This window comes from Netta rufina, assembly GCF_964035555.1.
Source record: "Netta rufina genome assembly, chromosome: Z".
NCBI classification, from domain to species: domain Eukaryota; kingdom Metazoa; phylum Chordata; class Aves; order Anseriformes; family Anatidae; genus Netta; species Netta rufina.
The window spans coordinates 36,294,068-36,315,795 of record NC_140126.1 but is presented as its reverse complement, the minus strand read 5'-3'; the positions used below and the strand labels follow the sequence as shown (position 1 = coordinate 36,315,795).

The following is a 21,728-nucleotide window of genomic DNA, read 5'->3' as shown; positions in this document are numbered from 1 at the left end:
ATCTCACTACCAAGCTTTTATTTTAATTGATGAACGTAATAACATATGCTGTTCGTGCATGTGTTTTCATAACACTATTTCTTTCCCTATACTTGATTTGGCCTATGAAGTCATGACAACCATCTTTTTTGTTATCAATTTTGGGGTGATACAGTATTTTCCATCACCATCTGGAGGTTGAAAATTAATTAAAACTAAAAACCCAGTTTTCCATTGCAGAGCCAGCTGTTAAACAATAGCAGAAGCCAATATGGTGATGATCCCATTTTTGTAAAGACAGTGTTAATATTTACATGCCAAATACCAAGTAGTTTAAAAATCTTTTAACCTTTTAAGAGGACAACACTGTAGTATTAGACAAACAATTTAAAAAGGAAGAAAAAGCTATTTACTATTACTCACTTGAGATCATGAGATTTTACTTAAATTGTGAGGCTGGGCTTTCTTAAGATATGCTTTCTTAAGCCAAAAAGACCTGGACTGTGTGTGTATGGCTTAGTGGCCACATCAAAAACTACTCTGCTATTCAAAGCCCCACATTTTTCTGAAATCACTATATTCCAACCTTTGTGATCAGTGACAAGATTCCAGCCTGAAGCATTAGTAGGCTTTCAAACTTAACCCTGTTGATGCAAGACCTGACTTCTACAGTGAGCCCCAGTGAATTTTATGGGTCTCAGCAAAGATTCCTAAAGTCTCAAAGACGATCTGTGTCATTCTGAGCACACAGGATAAAGGCTGCAGCTTCTACCATATTGCCAGTTTCGTAGCAGTCATTCAGCTAATGATTTCTATTGTACAGAAATACCTTATAGCTATACTTCCTGGATACAGCTTCCCGGTGTCTGCACTTACAATCTTGAATTAAAAATTGTCCACTTGAAAAAGTGCTTAAAAGTATTCCCATCTTTAGGAATGTATGTTAGTTAGGTGGCAGTAGTATGAAAGATCACATTTCTGCACCAGTGTCATCTTTAAAAAGTATATTTTCATGTTGTTGATGGTTTTTGTGTTTTTTTAAATGCTTGGTGTTCATCTGGTGTTCTTTAAAAGAGTGACTGGGGACTGATTTACCAGGACGTACTGCAGTATACAAGGAAAAGTTTTTCTGTAGGATTACTAATACCATGATGATCAAGGTGGGAACCATTGAATTTTTGTTCATGCTGTGCTGTAGGTGTACATGGAGCTGTACTGATGAAAGAAGATATGGTTAGGTTTTTATTTGTGTTTGGTTGCTTATGGCCTAGAAATATGAGGTGAAAACATGTCCAATTCTCATTTAGGTCATCTTCAAGAAGGGGTTTCATAGTGTGAAGGGACAAACTAGCTGAAGGTTAAGCAGTCTAGGGCCTCTTGCCTTTCTAATTTACCCCCACTGAGCAGTAAGGGAACCAGATTGAAAGCTGCTTTCCATTCAGAAAAAACAACTGGCATTTCTAAGGGCCATACCCCCAGCAGGCTTTCATAAAAGGAGACTGTGGGACTGCACAGCATGGAACAAATGTCCTTCCTTCAAGCAGACCCCTAAGAAACACAGTCATGATCACAGGCTACAAGCATTGCTTCTTGGTGCTGATACAGTTTTGTCTTCCCAGTATTCACCCTGCTTTGTGAGTTGTTTTTAAAAAGAAAAAAAAAGATTTGCATATGCATTTCCACAGCTGAGTTGCAAACTGAACAAATTATGTAAAGCATGTTTGAATATGCATGTGCTCTATAACCATCCATGCAAACAGAAATGAGGGCTGAGATGGGCTGAATCCATAAGAACTTTTGGCACGCTATCTCTCATCACAGGCTTTCCTCAGGCTCCGAAATGAAACAGTGGGGAGCTTTTCACTGCAGCCAGCTGACTCGCTGTGTAAAAGTTTGGAGATGCTGTGACAAAGCTCCGCCGGGAACGTAAAAAAATAAATAAATAAAAATAAAAAATTCACGGCTAAAGCATTGTTCTGTGCTTGTCTCAGCATTCCCTTAACCCAAGCCCGGTAGCTGCTGGTTCATACAGCAGGCTATCTGAAGGCAGGTGATCACCCGTATTTAGCAGTACCACCAGTCACATGACAAGAAAATGGTGGAAGATCTGTATTCCTAGTAAACTGCTACAGAAAGAGGGATGCTGAAGTGCAGCAATAAAGCATCTTCACTGTTTTCCCAGTAGAAAGGCCTCTTCGAGTCTCTAGAAGGTAAGCATCTCTTTACACTGAGAGGCTGATACGCAGGTTTTCCGATTAGCGACTCTATTGTTGCAGTTACTTCAGACAGAAAAAGGGGAAATGTTTGTTAGCAGGATGCAAAACACCCTGGACCTCATTACCGAAAATCAGGCAGCTGTATTTTAATTCTGTTGCAGCTCTTTCTGAGAGAAGCTTGCATCAGTTCAGCGGGATTTCTTTTGTCTGAGCGCAGACACGGTATTTGTAATTAGGGAACAAAACTTCACTGTACAGGAACCTAGCACTTTAGATTATTTTCAGCTTGTTTGCCTGGCTCTGAAGATATGGTGGGAAAAAATGAACGTTGGGCTTTGTCACTGGATAACTTGCTTTCTAGGCTGTGTAATTACTGGCATAGCAATTGTTTGTGATAGCTCTTATTGTGTACTACTTGACAGTGGTATTTTTTCATTTTTTTTTGCTATCAACTGAAGTGTATGATTTTTGTATTTATTTGCAATAGCCTTTTATATTGTTCCAAGAGCAGAGACTGTAATCTTGGAAGGCTACGTGACCAAGGATGCAGCGATAATCTCAGTGTTAAGAGGACTGAAAAAATACTGCAGAAGTTGTTTTGTACAGACACTGTTTTTGTTTAAATCTAACAAAAAGAGCTTGATTTGGCTCCATTCAGTCATTTGTATTTCCATTCATGAGGAAGGAATGACAATATCTTTCAGTTTTAAGTGTGATAAACGGACAAATTACTGTGATGTACAGGGGGCACTGAAAATTTTCAGAATGTCTAAATATCACTACTTAAACCAACATGCAAGGAAATGCATGTAGGGTTGGTAGGCGCATTTAGCATTGTAAGTGAATAAGGGGCAGGCAGAGATGTCATCTGTGGTCTTATCTTTATTAATATGCTTGGGAAGCAGAGCTATGTCGAGAAAGGGAGAATGCACACGGCTCCAGCAGCACTGTCAGGAGGCATTAAGGCAGCTGCGGGGAGCGGGAGGAAATGACACACAAATTCTTACCCTGCCAAAATAGTTCTCCAGGGCTTCTGTATTTACCCCCACCTATTCTCTCTTGGGGGACAGGGGAATGCTGGGGTCTAAAATAGCCTCTTTATTCCTGACTTAAATGAGTCCATCCATTATTTGTCCCTGTGTAAACCTGGACATTGCTGTAGAAAGTTCGTGTAATTAGAGACAAGCCTTGGCATATATTCACCGCTTAAAAAAACTTATACTTAAAAAAAAAAAAAAAATTAACAAGCAGGCTGTTGTGTTTGTTTTTTGTTTGTTTGTTTGTTCTGTTTTGTGATGTTCCCATAATATTCAGCAGTAATAAGAAAAGAGTATTATCTAACAGTTATGTTGCCTGTATAGAAAGAGAGGGGGAAAAAACAATGCTAAAGTACAGTCTTAGCATTCAGATTAAATACATAGTGCACAGACTTATGAAGAAATAATATATACGTGAGAATGTGATTCTGTCAGCACTTGTAACCTATTTGTATCACTGTAGTGTCCTCAATATTAGGTCCTATACAAATATTGAGGAAAACATGGTGCTACATGAATACAAGCAATACGAGCAGAATACAAGACTGAGGTAGAGAAGAAAAATGGGTGTAAAAGACCAATTGCACAACAGTTTTCTTAGTTTACCGGCTTTTTTTTTTTTCCTTTGGATACTGAAAGAAGTGGTTTAGCAGCTATGGAAATTTATGAATTAACTCACTCAGTTATTTCTAATTAATTCTTAGCATATAGTGTAGGCTCTATAGCCACTGCAGGCTGTGAAAACTGGACAGCAGAAGGCTTATTTCCTGCTGCCAGGTGAAAGCTGACACTGTCCTACAAGAACAAGATCACTCTCCTTAGCAGAAAATACTGGCAGCAAACTCTGAAGAGCTGGATGTGATGGACAACTACCCAGCAGGGTACACCTCTTCCAGATTGTCTAAAGTACCAGACCATGTAGCTAGCCTTGCCCTTCCATCTGCCGAGCTAAAATGTATGAGGAGTGCCTTGTGGGGAAAGTGGGGAGCTGTATTTTCTCACCTCATTCCTGTGCATTACTACTTCAGTCTGGCATTTCTTTTTGCACACTCAATGCATTTTTGCTCTGTCTGACAACCGTGTCTCTCCCACAGGTAGGCTGGTTTTTAACTTTCTGCTGTTTCTGGGACCCTTGCAACTCAGCAGAAGCAAAGATTTGTTTCTGAAGATAACTGGTGGCTTTCTGTTTCCCTCACACTCCTTAGCACAAGCTTTTTTGGACCTACCTGCTGCAGGGCCTGACCACTGTCCTTGCTGTAAGCACCTCCTGCCAGATCAAGTAGTCTGCAAGGCTGCTGCCTTTGGTGCTGGTTTTACTGCTTCAGCAGAACTTATATGCCATGATTAGGTGTCTCCTCTGGCTCATGGCTAGGCTTTTCCTCTGTTTTTCCCAGAAGAATAAGGAATGAAGAAGTAAGTAGGACCAGAGAAAAAGCATTACAAAGAGAGGAAAAAGTAGAAATCATACCTCGTTAAAATGTTTTTGTATCTTTTCATATCTATCAGTATATTATAAATTGTGTGAAGGCTAGGCTTGAAATTGAGGGAGTGCTAACAAAATCCTAACATGTTAATAAACAGACTGATAAAAGTGCAGTGAATCTGTATATATTAATGTTAAGTGAGTTCTTACAGTTAGCAGCTCTGAAAATTGTCCCTAAACCTGTTTTATCATGTGAGCATGACAGGATTCATCTGTCATAGAATCATTCGTTCAAACACTTGATTCTGGCCATTTGTATTTGTAAAAAGGATAATCATCATTGTACATGTTGGCATTCATACATTTAGGGAAACAAGTTAATTGAGCAATGCAGAAGTTGACAATACTACAGAAAAGCAAAGTAGATGAGAGGAAATAGCCACTAAGTTGACAAGTTAGTTCAGTTGCAGAACTAATGGTTATTACTAATGATTAAGGGAAGTCAGAGGCATCCCAACGTGTCTTAATCTGAGAGTACACGTGTTTAATAAGTAGACTGCAGTAATGGTTGGAGGGGGACTTCTCAAAACTCCACTGAAGAATCTCAGTAGGGCTTAAAATGTAGTGCTTCCTAAAGATTTTCTGCTTCTGATTCTGCAACATCCACCCTGTGTTACCTACTCTCAAACAATTAGCATATATCCTGGAAGTGCAGATGGCTGCACTGGGTATAGAATGCATGCTGCTTTTTTAAGTGCTGTTCATGTGCCAATTGCATTAGTTGGAACTGCAGGTATTCTGAGGAGTGCTTTAGACAGCACGATTTGGCAGGAAAATGGTCCCTGTGAACTGCACGTGCTGGAAGGAAAGCTGGTTTTAGAGTGAGGAATAAATAACCTAAAACGGAGTTTTATGAAGGAATAATTAATTATTCAGTGTAAGTGGGTGTTGGGAAACAGATCCTAAACGTGCAGCTAGGATTAATGTTTTAATAATTTAAAAATATATATGTAATTTTCAAACAACATACGTTTTCAGGTTAAACTTCAAGACAATCTGTTGTAAAAGAACCTTGACTCCACCTTTCTCTGCTGGTATTACCTTCTTACAGTGTATTTGTAGCATTTGTTCAATGGTAGTTGTTGATTAACAGATCATTTAGATGTTATTTGTAGAATATTAACAACATGTATTAAACGCAGAGGCGAGAGATCAGATCAGTTTAAACAAGCCTTCTAAATGATAATGTTACTTTGAACCCACTTAGCTCCTTGACAGACATTCTGATCTTCCAGAATCAATGGAGGAGCACCCATCACACAGGCTCTCCAACTTCGTTGTCAATTCCAGTAATTTTCTGCTGTCTCAGTTAAGCTGAGCACATAACAGAGGAGAGATGCTGGTCCAAAGACAAGACCATATGGCAATATGTGAATGCAATACCAAAGCAGAGCAGGTAGATATCAAGTGGCACATTATTTGCACCTTGAGATTTGTTATTCTCTATCTATTTTACATGCTCTTGCAAACAAAATACTGTGTTAAAAGAATATGGTTAAAAAGGTGAAATTAGGAAAGGCCCAGCAGGCTCTGCACTGCACAGTAAAAGGCAGCATTGGAGATGGTGCTATTTCATGGCTACAGGCAGCTAACGCTGCCCACAATTGTTTTCTCTTTCTGCCTGTGCTACCGGGTTAGTGCAGGGTGGTGCAGGGTAGATCATTAGTCACCAGGTGCTTGAATTGCACGTGTCCTTCTTTTCTGACACCTGTCTGATTTATTCTTTCCGAGGATGCCAAAGTGAAGCAACTGGGCCCTGACTGTGCCAATCTTTTTCAGGGTCAGCTGGTCTTGAGTATGTGTACTGGCATACAGCAGACGTTACAAAATACTCCACATTCAGAAAATAAAATAAATAAATAAATAAATAAAAATAAAAAAAAGAGTTTGTTAGGCATCATATTTTAGGAGCTGCCAATAAATGACACTTTCAAAGTTATTTTCTGTGTTTCGCTTCTGTAATAATGAATTATTCCTCTAACTCATAAATCTTCTGTCCAGAGTAAAGTTTAATAATGTTTGGAAATGCCTAATGTTCAGGTGATCAGCACCTCTGAAAAGCCCTCGAAAGGACTGATCATCCCACTTTTAGAGCACTGTTTGAACAGTGCACAGTAAACAATGCTTAGGCATGCATAAAGTACAGCATAAGATACCAAATAGTTATTCTCTGGGTTGCACTGTCTTTCATATGGCATCCTATGACCTGCTGATGACAAACACCCAGGAGGGGACTTCTGGGGGCTCTGGGATTACCTGCAGGTATTGCCAGCCTGGCTTGCATTCCTAAAACCCCATGTCAACAGGACATCCAGGTTTGAAATTTAAATAAATGCTCATTTTTCCTCATTCTGCATGGAGATTCTTTTTTATTTCGTCTGGCTGGAAGTCACAGATAATTAAAGAAACCTGGAGCCCTGGATTCCTTTCATAAGCATCCCTGATCTATGAGCATGTTTGTAAGGTTGCTGAAATAGCCTAGTGAATTGCTTTATCACTCACCTATTTGTTTAGATTTGTCCTTCTGTGGCTCCCTGCATCTATCCCTGGATTTGCCTGCTTCTCTTGTGTTGTAGCACAGGGAGGGAGCTGGCAAGGAGTCAGAACAGACAGCCTGTGGCTGCCTCGCAGCAGTGAAAGCAGCAGCGTGTGCTTAAGAACAGCAGCTTTTATATTTTAACAGGCTTAAATTGATAAGAGCAGATGGGACAGACTACTATTCTGAGTGGCTACCTGAAAAAAATCCAGATTTATGGTACTGAGCTAAGACAAGGAGCAAAGAACAAAATGGATAGATGAACAGTCACTAAACAATAGTTATTTGGGGGCTAGAAAACATTTTTAAAATGTTTTAAATTTTTAAAAATATTCATTGACCCAATTTCAGAATTTTATCATGTTTCAGTTAACATATAGAAATGAAAACAAACTAAATCTTTTGGCAAGAAGACAGCATTTTCCTGCACCAAACATATTACTTCTTACAGACATGCCTAGCTTTTTTCTTTTTTTTTTTTTTTTCAACATCAGCATCCAACGTTGGTGCTGAAAATGGAGCAAAAAATTGGCATATGGAAAGGATCAACTAACAGCACAATCAGTTAAAAGAAGCTTTAAATCTGAAGAGCAAAGCATAAAAAACTAGGGAGTCATGACCTTGACTAATTTTTAGCAATGGTTTATTCTGTGGCTATTGAGAAAGTGAATGACTTGTTTCTCTGTAAAATGGGAATATTAGCATGTGTTTATCTACTGTGCAGGAGCATGAAAATGATTAGCTGCCATTTGCACAGATGCTTTTGATTAATAAAGCTTTTAGCTTAAACAAGACAGCACAGATCATTTTGGGGGTTTTGTTTTGCATCTAGAAGCAAGAATAAAGTCTTGTGCTAGGTATAAATTCCAGCACTCAAACTATAGGCTTTTCCTGAACTATTTTGTGTTTAAGAGGTACCAAATAAATAGCAATAGAAAAACAGTTACTTTAGTATTCTAACATATGGTTGCTAAATGCAGCTCTCGGGAGGTTATAAAATTAATTATTTTTTTATAAGTAACCTATATACAATATAATTATTTTACACAGCTGTGAGTAAAATAATTTTTTTTTTCCTGGTCTCAGAGTTTCTGGAGTGGATTCCTTGCAATATGTTCCAATATGTAGGTGTTGCTGAAGCAGTCTCTGATTGATACAGACTGAATTCTGCAGTCTGTGTCACTTTCATTTGCTGCATATTCCACTATAGTTTAGGGATCATAAATTTTGCTGAGCCTAAAAATTCACACTGCAGTCTCCTTTATCAGTGAAGAGGCAACTGTAGAAATTTTTGTCTATTGCCTGGAAATTTATAGCAAAGAACTAGTTTTAAGGAGTAATTTTGAAGGATGATTTTAATGGATGCATTGGTTAATAGATTTCTTCTCTTACTGCACAGTCCAGCTGGTTGTTTGGTACTAATATTCATAGCATCTTTCTCTGTTGCTTCCTGTATATTTTTGTTAATTTTTTCACAGATTACACCCCATATTTTATCAGTTTTTGTTTTTCAATGTTATATAATCACACTTTATTCCCTATGCTGTCTCCTTTTGTCTATAGGCACAGCTGTTAAAGATGTCCAAAAATTCTCTAATGTTGCTTGCAGAACATTTCTATCCATCCTCAATGGATGATAAGTATCAAAATGCAAATACATGCAAATTATTTTAGGATTTGTTAATAATCCATTAGCAATAAAAGTCTCTGAAATAGCACATTGCAGTTGTATAGAGCTTATGGAGTTGTTTCTATAAGCAGGAACTATCCTCTTATTAAAAAATGGGACAGAGTGACTATATATTTTTTGTTGTAGTTTTGAGTTCTGTAACTGAGCACTCCAAGAGAGAGAAGTATTTTCAGAAAATAGGTACTTGCTGTTATTTTAAAACACAGTATATAACTTATGGAAGATGTATTATTTGGTTATAAAAGCAAAACAGTTTTTGTTCTAAAAAGGAAATAATGCATCAAGTGTTTATTAGTGGTAATGGCATGGATTTTGCTGTTATTTTACGTGTGATGAGGGCCGTGTTGAAGCAGCTACAACGATGGATGACAGCAAAACACCTCTCCTAAGTTAGCTAGGTATCTGTTGAGATGCATTGGATGCATGTAAATGTAGGAGTACTCTGTTCAGCGGCACACAATTGTAATCTGGACAGGAATATAGCAATTAAGAAAACACTTCTTCTCAGTGCATCTTTGATGTAAATTCCCGTTTGTGGAGTGCTTAAAGATTTGCTGTCGGCTCCACCTTAGAGGCTTCCTGTTCTTTCTGAGCACGGAAGAACAGTGTTATCAGCTTGTCCTGGAGTGGTTAGGCATCCTGCTGGTGGAGCAGCCTAAATGCTGCAGCATGTTGCCATTAATACCAGTTTACACAAGGCTCTGGGTGCTCTGGCCATGGCCTGGCAAGACGCTGACCACTGCTAACACCTTCAGTCCTGAGGGTGCTTCCCAGGGGAGCCCTGCTGAGAGCCAGTTGACAGGCGTTGCTGGATAAAAGCCAATGTTGTGGGATTTTTTACACCTTTCACGGAAAATACTTGATTGTCATGTCCAGTCCCTCAAGATCTCCTTTCTCCTTTTGTGGTCCTGGTGTTTGTTACCGAGTTGGGGCCAGGGGGCCCAGTGAGAGTCACTTTGTGCTGGGTATGCTCTGCAAAAGCAACTCGGGGAAGAGGTGGAGTTCCCTAACTGCATTCTTGTCCCTAAAATTTCACAGTTTGTACATTCTTCCTCCAAATAGCTCGATTTTCTGCTGCAAATCACTGAGACAATGGGCTATAAGCAAGACTTTTACTTCATCCGAGAGCAGGGTGTACCTGCGTAACATGGAATTTGAGAAGATGAAAAAAGCCAGATGTCTGGTCTCTGAATAACCTTTTCACTATACTTTATTTCCCCTCCTCCCATTTAGTTTCAAAAACAAGCATGTAGTAATATGAGTTAAGGTGATTTCATCTCTGTCATTCCTTTTACTAATCCTGCTTTGGAAACTTTATAAAAGCCTTCAATATCTTACGAAAATGTAAAAGTATTGCTGTGTATAGAGGGAACAGCATAGAACAAACATAACTTACTTGATTAGGAAAAGTGTTTTGCAGGCTCCATGTCAGATTAAAACTTTTGTATTGGTGAGCCTAGAAGTCTGGAAAAATGTGTAACATTGAAAGTCTGACTGGGTTGTGGTAGATTGGAGTGGAGGAAGTGTCTTTCACTTTAAAAAGGTTGGATTAATGTTGCTCTCTCTTGCAGATTGCAGGAGTTCATTCAGAGCAATACATTGGAGAGTTTAAATAGTTTTACACTAAAGAATTTAACTTTTTGATATGTGCTGCAGCACATCTTGGGATACTGGTGATATATCACATATGACATAAGGGTGAGGCAGCACAGCCCATAGGGATTATGACATATTGCTGTGAATATTCAGAGCTGCTCTTTCCAAAAGAGCAGAATGCTGCTATATCTAGAAAAGTCAGGGAGGAAAGCTCTTATTCTGAGAAAAACTGACTGGAGAGGACACTAAGAAGTATTTAAAGATTTATTGAAATGCAGGAATGCCAGGTTCAAGAAAAAGTAAGGGAAGGATTTCAGCCTCCAGTCTCTTGCTCTGTTGTGTCCCCCTACTCCCAACCAAGAATTTGGCATCTTGCTCTGAAGCATCTTTGAGAAATAGGTTTTCTTTTAGCTACTTCTGAACAGCTACGTAGACCTGAGTTATCAAAGCAAATATGCAGTAACTTGATTCCCAGTGCAGCTGATCCTTAAATGACTGGTCTGTGTGTAACATAAAAGAAGTCATTTATGACACAAAAAGCTTATTTTACTTTGACCTCAGTTCCAAGTGAAAGAGCTTTTTTTTTCTTTTTCTTTTTCTTTTTTCTCTTTTTTTTTTTTTTTTAATCAGTCAGCTAAATCATACCTGATTAGAACGGAGCTTTCTAAAGTAGCTTAATTTACTTCTTCAACAAGGAACATTCACTGAAAGGGGGGAGGGGGAAGAAGTGTTTTCTTTTTCTAATACTTTTGGCCATATCATTCACGGCATCAATTGCACCTGTATGAAAGGCAAGGAGTTTTGTAAACCAGAATTTGGGGATTATGTGAAGTAGTCCATGGGAAAAGAAAAAGGAGATAGCTGCTTGATTTAAGTTTCTATAGTCCATCCTTCATTACTAGATTTCTTCCCGAGAGCTGTTGAGACCTGGTGCTCTCTCAGTTTATGCACAGCCAGAAATTCCTCTGCAAGGCATTGAGTTACTCAGCATAACATACTCACAAAATCTGTCAGGAAACAGGCAGCTATGTCTGTAGAAAACAAACTTCATCCATATCTTGCTCATTCTTGCACTGATGAGGAGTCTGAAGAACACCACCAGAGACATATGTTGAGGTACAGTGTAGCAGAAGACATGCCCTCTGTTGACTAAACCTGCTATCTAAAGCCACCAGATTTGAAAGATGTCTGTATTGCCTATTAATTTCTGACTGAATAAATGTTAATTGAGGCTTTTTTTTAAAACATGAACTTTGTCTGAACGTAGAACATGCACATCTGGCAAGGAATCTTTTAATCTGTTAGGGTAATGCAGAAGGGGTCTAGGAAAATGTGACTTTCTCTTACTTCTCTGAGAAGTCTGTTGACTATTTATTTGGTAGTAAACACGTTCTTGCTTCCCAGATCAAATATCCCAATAAGAATGATATAGACTATTGACTTTATGTTAATGGCACATCGTTTCTAAAGTTAGAGGCTCTCAGACAGATTCTCATGCTGTTTACGTATAATGCCTAAGCGAGGGATATTCTTTGAATATTTTGCCTGTAGCAGTAGCTGTACTTCAGTAGAAATTCAAATCAAAGAATATGAAACATATTTATCAAAAGATAAATATCTTTTTATTCCCTAGAAATGTACCATTCTTGTGCACATCAGGTAACATAAAATGTCTGGTTTTAACTCAGCTGTAGTGGTCCAATTGAAAGCAGAAAAAACATTTGAAAATTATGTTGTGAAAGTGTAAGAGATTCCACAGAAAACAGCAATGGCTGCTCCAAGCACATACACTGTGACCAACATGCCACAGGGAGAAAAGTAGTTTCCCAGCAATCCAAGAAATGTTATGAATTATCCTAATTTATCCCAGGCATTACTAAAATTCTAGGCAACTCATAAAATTCTGAGTGAATTGTGGGACATTGCTTTGTCAAATTACATAGTTGGTTTCTGTAGGCATAGCATATATAAAATTCATCCATGATCTTATCGTACAGAGGAGATGTACGGTATTCTTAATTTCACTCAAACATTTTTACATGCTTATTGCAGAGAATATCACTTCTTTTTAATACAAGAAGTCAAAAAATTCACTGTCTTCCTGTAACTTGCTCTTCACACAACTTGAAAGAAGAGCATTTCACTTCAAATCTGTACCTGCAATGATTTCTGAAGCTTGTTCAGTAAGGAATTATCTTTTGGTGTGATGAGGGTATAAGATAATTTTATAAATGAATGGTTTGTATGTTAATGTCAAAACCCCCTTCAGTCCAGCCAAAATATTCACCCTTGACCACCTGTAAATCATAATTTGAATATTCCTGAGCTGATATAATTTGGGAAATTTTCTTATTTATTACAGTTAGTAAGCTTAATAAAGCCCAAGATAAAATCTTAATCTGAATTTAAAATGGATTAGAAGTATTCATTGTTTCCTTACGCCTTTTCCACCACTAGGATTTCTTACCTTATCCAGCTGTTACTGACAGTTCTTGGCATTAGAATTTAGATTTGTCTCTGCTGAGTTTAGAAGAATAAATTATACTTCACTACACATATTTTACTACAGATTGAACAGACACCAAAAGAATCCAAAGACTATAATAATTTGTTCACATTTTCTAAGTAAACTGTGGTGATATTCTGTGTATCAAATTTCTGTACAGCTTCTGAACACAGATAACACTAAAACACAGAAAAAAATAAATTAAAAAAAAAAAAAAGATATATTACAGACAATTTATGCTATTCATTTTGCTCCTGAGCAGGATACTTGGATCAAATTTCTTTACCATTCTATTATATATCCAGAGAGAAAGACTACCACAAGTCTTGTTTGACAGTGATTATACATATTCCAGAATTGGTGTGTTATGTGGAAATCATTAAGTGGTTATTCTTTGTATTTATGAAATATATATCTACAGCAATTGGGGATAAATTAGTAAAACTAGTTAGCAAGATGAACATATGTTAATTTTTATTTACAAGCAAGGCCTGGTCATGAGCTGAGAAGCACAAACATTGTTGGCTCTAACCTTATTATGTCTATTATTTGTATGGGAAAAGATGTGAGTTCACTGGTTTGCCTATCTGATTATGTTGTATGGGGCTTCGGGTAAAGATCTTCCATAATGTTGAGCACAGGGAAGACATCAGCTCCTTTAGGCCTACATGCATGCATTTATATTTAAATGTATGCAAAATTAACAAGAAATCACAGAAACTATACTCATACTCTGAAACAGTGATTGGCCAGAAGAGTCCTGTCGGCACATGGTGAAGTAATGAGGGTAGTCCTCTTGGGGAAAGCAAGGGTAGGAGGAAACTGCAAGAGAAACAAGACAAGCCTATTCAGACCCACTCAGCTGAATCATGCAGAGCAGAGTTTAGCTGATGCTGTGGCAGAGAAAAGCACCCACTTTGCTTTCATCACATCTCTGTTAACTGAAGCGTAAAAATTCTATTCTTCAACTTTCATTAAAAAAAAATAGTTTGGAACAGGAATAGACAAAAAATGCTATAATATAAAACAAATAAAGCTTTTTTGGAGTCACATTTTAGTGTATATAAAAGCTGTCAAGAGTGACCTTGTAAAAATGTAAATTTTTTTTTCCTATCTGGACCATCCTTCCAGCAAGCATTTTGTAAAATACTTGAATAGACAATTAATATGAAAACAGTTCAAGTCAGTTTACTTTAAGTATTCAAAGACCTTTGTTAAAATTTTTACCACTCAATGCCTTTTATGTGTCATATGTAGTTAAGTCAAATATTATTTCCTAGTATCTTCCTAAAAATGTAGTCTAGATAAGATATTTTGCAACATCTTAGTCTTCAAAAATGTGTGATGTAGTTTTGTTCTTCACTTTTTTGCTTCCTGTATGCTTTCAATGCAGGACATCAACTTCTTCAGGATTACAAAATGACTGATTTGGGTCAAAATTACTTTCAAGTACAAATGATATTAAAAGAATGAAAAAAACCCTCATGAGCCGAATTTTGCTATACAGTAACTGTATGTACAGCGATGGAAGTATAATCATAAAACTCTTGCTGTGATGTGCAGTTTGCAAAGAGTAGCTGAAGCTTCCCGCAACGATGTGTTATGTTTGTCAGATGACAAAAGACCAACTTCATTTGTGTAGATTGAGAAGCATTGCTGTTTGCCAGCCTGTTATTATTCACTGCTATGTCTTGATCCAAATAAAAGTTGCTGTGTGAGATCTATAGTCTCCAAAGACTCTATAGACATGAGTAAGTAAGTGGTAAGGACTGCATAATGGAATTACAGCAGCTGTGTTTAACTCCCACTTATATTAATTTGGTATCAGACTTCTAAACTAGTTTGGTAGAGGAAAAGTACTGTTCCATATGAGATCACATGGACTCGATGATCTTGAGGTCTCTTCCAACCTAGAAATTCTGTGAAATTCTGTGACACAATTTATACTGAGATTGTGGCCAACTTGTGAATCTCTTCAAGGTTTTGATTTATGTTTTATTTCTTAGGTTGGTGCAAGAGAATGTAGGAATGGACATCCCCTTTGCTGAGGGTGTATTGAGCCCCGTTTCTACAGAGATGAGACCCGGTAAGAGAAGCTCTTACTTCTTACCTTAATTATATCTTAGTCCCTTGGAATTTAATTATGTGGCTATAAGGGTGTTTCTGTGGTGGTAATAAAGTAAAATAAAATAAAATAAAGTAAAATAAAATAAAATATAAAATAAAATAATAAAATGTCATTACAGTGTTAAAAAAAGAAAAATTGTTAAGTTTGTTTTATTTAGTCAATTTTCTTCTTCACTTAACAAATGATAATTGCCAATATTTCCTCTTATGCATTATTGTCATTGCTTGTTTAGTTCTTATGATGTTTAAGTAATCATTATTACTTATCTGATATTTGCCTACTGTCTAAGTGAACGAAGAACACCTTGAAATGTGGCACTTAATGCAGTGGCAAGGGACAGAGCTATACCTAACTTTTATTTTATTTAAGACTACTCTTAGTTAAGGCTGATTATGAGACTCAGAGGTATCTTTATTTCTATTACTGTATTGGATACAATACTGTCTTAGTCAAGACTAAAGACATACCTCCTACCTGCAAATCAGCACCGCTTGGGTAGCAGCAAGTGCATAACAAAACAGAGACTTAGGGGGAATCTTCACTCATATTATTTTTCCTGGATTCAACAGAGCATTTGTTCATAACTCATGATTTGTATATTGCTCTTTAAATTCTTAAACCCTGTGGATCAGACTTTGCATGAAGCTTGATTTTTGGCTGACGATTGTAAAAAGAGTGAATCTGAATGTTACGCAATTCAAGTGCTCCCAGCTACATCTGCCATTTCTGTGGAAACTTGTTTTATTTTTTAAACATTAATGTGAGATATTTCTGGTTTATATTAGGTGGTCTTAAATGGCTTGTTGTTACTGTAATTGGTCGATCCCAGTATGTTTGCTAGTGATTCTTAAATAGGTGGGAGACAAACTGTATGCTTAGGAAATTAAATTATTTTTTTATTTCTCTTCTTTCAGAACCTCCAAATTCTCTTGATCTTAATGGTTCCCATCCCAGAAGGATAAAGCTTACTGCTCCAAATATCAATCTCTCTTTGGACCAGAGTGAAGGTTCTGTGCTTTCTGATGATAATTTGGACACACCAGATGAAATTGACATCAATGTAGATGACCTTGACACTCCTGATGAAGCAGACTCTTTTGAGTACACTGGGCAAGGTAGCTTTCTAGACTGTAGCTTTCTAAACTGTAGATTTACAGTTCATCTCTGATTTTTTATTTGCTGTTTACATGATTGGTTTCATGTCTGTCAGACTATCAATATGGTTTAATGCGTTTGAGATTTAATGTAAGGTATCCAGATATTTTTTTCTGCTATTTTTAACCTTTCTCCCCCTGTGTAAAGTAATACATTTCTACTTATGCAGAGTGCAGAAAAAAAATAGTACAGCTGATCAACTGAGGAAATAAAATAAGAAGAGCATCCTGGATAGAATTTAACTCCTTTCTTTGTCCAGTTCTAATCATAGGACTTGTATGAAAAGAGTCTTTCAGTAAAGAAAAAGCAGTTGCTGTCTGTTGTAAGGGAACACTAGACCTAACTGCACTTTCAATGACCAGCTCTATATTGTACTTACATCTTTTTTGTTTGGAGATGTAACGTCGTGTGAAATACATTGGCTGAATTGGAAAATCTCATCCCAAAGTCTCTCTTGTCATGACATCACCAGATTTTGCCGTGAAGTTTACCAGAATATTAATATTCTGAAGTTCAGGCACTATCTATGCCTTAATCATTTCTTTGGATGATTGGAAAACTCCCAGCTGGGTTTTGCACCCATTCACTCTGTACAAAAGCTGCACCAAAGAGCTTGCAGTGTGTAAATGAAATAGACACAGCATGGTAAGAAAGGTCTTTTGTTAGTAAGAAAGGTCTTTTTCTATTCCCATGTATGGTTGGAAACCTGAGACATGTAAGGTGTGTGCACGGCATGATAAAGCTAGCTCATGTAATGGAACAACAAAATTTGTTCCACCAATTTAAATATGCTTTCTCAGCAGGGCCAGCTGTGCAGTATAGATACACCCTGAAATACGAAACTGGTCTTATTTTACTTAGGAAGAGCCACAGACACTCCATTCTTCTTCCTCATACTAATCTCAAGACAATAATTTTTTCTCATGTGGCGTAAAAGTGTCTTGTACTGCCTTACTCACTTTACTTACCCTCGTGGTGCACGGAATAGGGTGATAACATCCACTTGTGCTAGTACCTGAAGAACCACATGGGAACTGTATTCACTAATATAAATACCTGAAGATCATAAGCATTTTTCAATCTGAACAGAGAGAAACTTTAAAAAGGGTTACATTTAAATTGAGTTTTCCCTTGCATTTAAATTCCTTGTTGCTAGTGAGGTCACTATAATTTAAAAAACTGTATGCTCTTTTGAGCATGCAGGAACAGTTGCATTGGTTTAAGTGATATTGCTAAAGAGGCATTGCTGTGCACTCAGTCATGCATAAGCGTCTCTAATGTCACTTCTCATTAGAAGGCTGATTTCCTTATGGGTAGATGCAGAGCATAGTGATGAGCTGCTAGATGGTTGGAATATTATGTACCGAAGGTTTAATCTAACACACACACACGCGTACTTTTAGATAGTTGTGACCACTGCATGAGAGCAAAAATCTCTGTCTGCCATGGAACAGATTTTGCCTTTAAGCAAAAACCCTAAAGTAAGTAAATTCAACTCTGCTGATTTTGGTGGCAGTTATATTTATGGCAAGCATTTGTCCCCAGATTTGTTGTTGTTTTCTAAATGTGATGATTGGTGACATTTTTACAGATATATACTTTGATTTTAGACATACTTAATTGGCAAAACATCATACAATTACATGAGCCTGCAGATAGAAGAAAAGGCAAAAATAGTCAAATAGTCACAATTTATCAAAATAAGCTGACAATAACGTGAGTAGACTATATACAGCATGGATCTGATAGCTATCATTATAGTCGTAAGAACTACGGTTTACATGGTTAACAGCCTTTGTACTTTTGTCACCCTTCTGTTACCAGTATGTGCTGTGCTGTTACCAGCATAAATAATCTCCCACAGCTCAGTGGTTCTGTGGTGTTGTGCCAAACCCAAGTAAGTACTGAGAAGACATTGCTGTTGAAACTGTAGAGAGAAATTAATTTTTAGCTTCTCATCCTCAGAGTGCTAATGGTCCATTTAAACTGAAAGTCAACTGAGAAAAGTAAGACTGTTGTCACATCTCAGGAGGTCACGTCACTGGGAAAGTGATGGCTGTGTAAAACACGAAATGTTGAAACCCTGTAGTGTAGAAGAATGATGAAAAGAAGAGTCAGTACAACTGCAATGTGCAAGAAACCAGATGAGAGTAGAAATACCAATGTCTTAAACTAGCACCTGACTTATTTAGGGATTGGTCAATAGCAGTTTCACAGTTGTTGTTTGTTTGTTGTCCCTGATACCCAACATTTAAGTATTCTCTTTCAAAACCTGCTCTTGTTTCTTAAATGAGCTTTTCATGATTTTTACATTAGGTGACTTAAAGTTGCATTTCCAAACAGTTTGTGCAAATAGATGAAGGTCTGCCCCCAAATCAAATTACTATTTATCTACAGATTTTTATTTCTCTTCTGAATTTCACACTGGTTCATCTTTCTCTGCAACATCAACACTCCAGGCACTAAAGCAGAATCACTTTTTCACAGGGAGATCTAGTACGATGCATGTATGTAGTTTCCTTATTGTTTCCCTTGGTATCTTTACAAGATCAGCATCATACAGAATTGCATTAAGATATTTAGTTTTGTAATTATGGGGTTTATATATTTTGTAAGATCATTTCCAATATCACTGAATAAATAATATTTAAAAAGTGAACGCCAAGGATATTATTAAACATCATGAGCATTGCCCTGTGAGAAGGCATGAACATATAAGTCAGTTCCACAATGTATAACCTACTGAGCAGCGGGTATTAAACCAGTTTTAATTAGTATGTTTGAATAAAAAAAAATCATGTTTTTCAATTTGTTCTTCTTCCCAACCTTATGACTCCTCAAAATCCCTTAGTTTGCAGTTCCTAAGGAGAAACGTACTTTGTGGTCATATTATTTGTACATGTGTATGTTTCTTGATCTTCCATTGCTGTTTTCACCATTGATACATTTTTCTTGAATATATTTTTAACTCATTGGCAGATACATCAAGAGGTAAGAACTGAAACAGAGAATCGTAGAATCATAACTACATTCTCTAAAGATTCCAATAGATGGGAATTTAGTAAGGAATTGGTGATAGGCTTAGCTTTTGTTACATATCAGAGAATCTGCCTCAGAGAAAGTGGCCTTCGAACAGAGTTTACTTCCAGTTAGGGACAAAGAATACAAGACAGATGGCAGATGAAATCCAGACCTCAATATTCCTACTGTATCAGAGCCAATTGCTTACTCTCCAATTCTATCCTTCTCCTTCCGCTTTTATACTTGCTGTGGTCTGATGACACTCATTGTCCACTTAAATGAATGTAAGAGAAAAAATATTTAGAGCTTTTCCATTAATATATAAAATATGCATTTTTATTTTTCAGAAGAGCAGACTGCTATTAAGGATGCTTCCCAGGAGGAGTCTGAATCAATTCCAGAGTACACTGCTGAGGAGGAGCGAGAGGACAACAGGTTATGGAGAACAGTGGTTATTGGAGAACAAGAACAAAGAATTGATATGAAAGTTATTGAACCTTACAAAAAGGTTATTTCACATGGAGGTAGGAAAACCTTGAATGCATTTTTTAGATTCATATGAAAATTCATGCTCTATTAAGCATGGTTTATTTCCATTTTAGTTCACTTATCATATTAGCAATGAGAGAGGGTTTATTTTTCTGCCACAGTTTTAAGCCATGAATTAGCTAACACCATCAAATTACAGAAGCATTATTGTATCTTAGGGTCCATATTAATCATCCTTAGGAAGACACTGTTATGATGCAAGGAGTTTCAAGCTTCTTTTGGAGGCGTATCAATGAGCTACTGGCATAGCACCAAAGCGAGCCATCCTGTTTTCAGTTTGGTCATAGGATGCTAATTCAAAATACAGTTTGAGCATATACTGTCAGCTGAGGGTCCTAAGAAGCCTTCAGATGAACTGAAGCCAGTAAGAGGCCTCATAAGAGAGTATTTTCAGAAAAACAACACTTGCATCAGGACAGGTCTTTCCTGTTTGATTAGATGATTAGCCAGTATTTGTTTCACATTTCTCTATTGCTGTTTCTGTACCTGTAAAAGTGATGCTTGACATGGGAAGACTTTGTAACCTTCACTCCCCAGTCCATAATTTCAGCACAGAGCTGAAGTTTTCTTGGAAGATAAAAGAGGGCCTGATTTTGATCTTTCTTACACTGGTACTGTCAGTAACTACATGAGTGAAGCAAGTAGTGAGGCCAGACTAAATCAACCTGGTCAGACTTTTCAACCCAGCAGTGAATACTTTAAATACAAAGCACTTTCAGAAGCAACAAATAAACTAAGATAAGTGTGTCAGTAACAATCTGGTTATTGTAGACTAAAACTTCCAATCAAGAAAAAAAATTGTTCTACAGAAAAAAATATATATATAAAATTTTATTTTCTAGATTATAGCAAAAGCTTCTTGCATGAAGGGATATGAGGCTCTATGATTGTGGGTGCATAGATTTAAATAATTGAAATGGCAAAAGAAAAAATAATAATTTTCCCTTGGGCTTCCATTCCCCTGGTTATGCTCCTCATTTAATTTTTATGTAAGCTCCTCAAATTTATTTTTCTGCCATTTATAGTTGTCAGCTGAGAGCATTTCACCAGCAACTGTTTTGTTTCTTCACATAATTTGTTAATAACTATCAAATACAATATCAAAGAAAACACTTGAAGTCAGAAAATGAGTAGGAAAATGACCTCAAGTGCTTACTATATTGTCTCTTTTGATCATCTGCTCCCTATCATTGCTGGAGAATTTATAGTTACGGCATTACTAATACACTTCTGCATAATTTAATTCAAATGGGTAAATATTACTATAGCTACTGAAAGAATAATGTTAAGCAAAACCATTTAAGTGTATTTTCCTTGGTGTTTCAGGTTTAGATTATCTGTGCATTCCATAAGTTTGTGGGATACAGTTTGCCAGCTGTTAAGTATGGTATTAGGTAAAGATAAGTTATTCTAATCCTACATAAATTCAGACAGGTACTTTAGCATCTCAGAGGTAAGATTTGTGTTTATACGAGGATGCTTCTGGCACAGTGCTGCTGATCTGTAGCATCATTTAAAGCTAAACCAGTGTTCCCAGTGTATTTTCAGTGTTGAATCTCAATCTGGTAAAAAAGAAGTGTTGTTACATAAATAAAATACTATATTACTTGAGGATGTCATCCTCACATTTGTACATTTACATTAAAAGCACCTAGAGGTTAGCCTGCAGATGCCTATATTGTCCAATGTGCAAAAGGTTTATTCAAAATTAGTGAAGATGTTTAATCCCCCAAGCATTTTCTTGTCATAACAGCACCATCAGAGATTTATGCATGTCATGACACCTCAGACACGGGTTAGCAAATAGCCATAGATGGCATAATTTAGGAAAC

General features: G+C 37.0%; 1 protein-coding gene across 1 annotated transcript in view; it reads left to right on the top strand.

Annotated features, from left to right (window-relative positions):
• PRUNE2 (prune homolog 2 with BCH domain) overlaps nucleotides 1-21,728 on the top strand; it is a gene marked incomplete at both ends in the record, with an annotated part of 135,167 nt that overhangs the window by 96,344 nt on the left and 17,095 nt on the right. Inside the window, 3 exons of the mRNA XM_084304662.1 lie at nucleotides 15,050-15,129; nucleotides 16,086-16,286; nucleotides 19,695-19,871. Of these exons, the coding sequence (XP_084160788.1) occupies nucleotides 15,050-15,129; nucleotides 16,086-16,286; nucleotides 19,695-19,871 (458 nt within the window). The remainder of the gene's footprint in view (nucleotides 1-15,049; nucleotides 15,130-16,085; nucleotides 16,287-19,694; nucleotides 19,872-21,728) is intronic.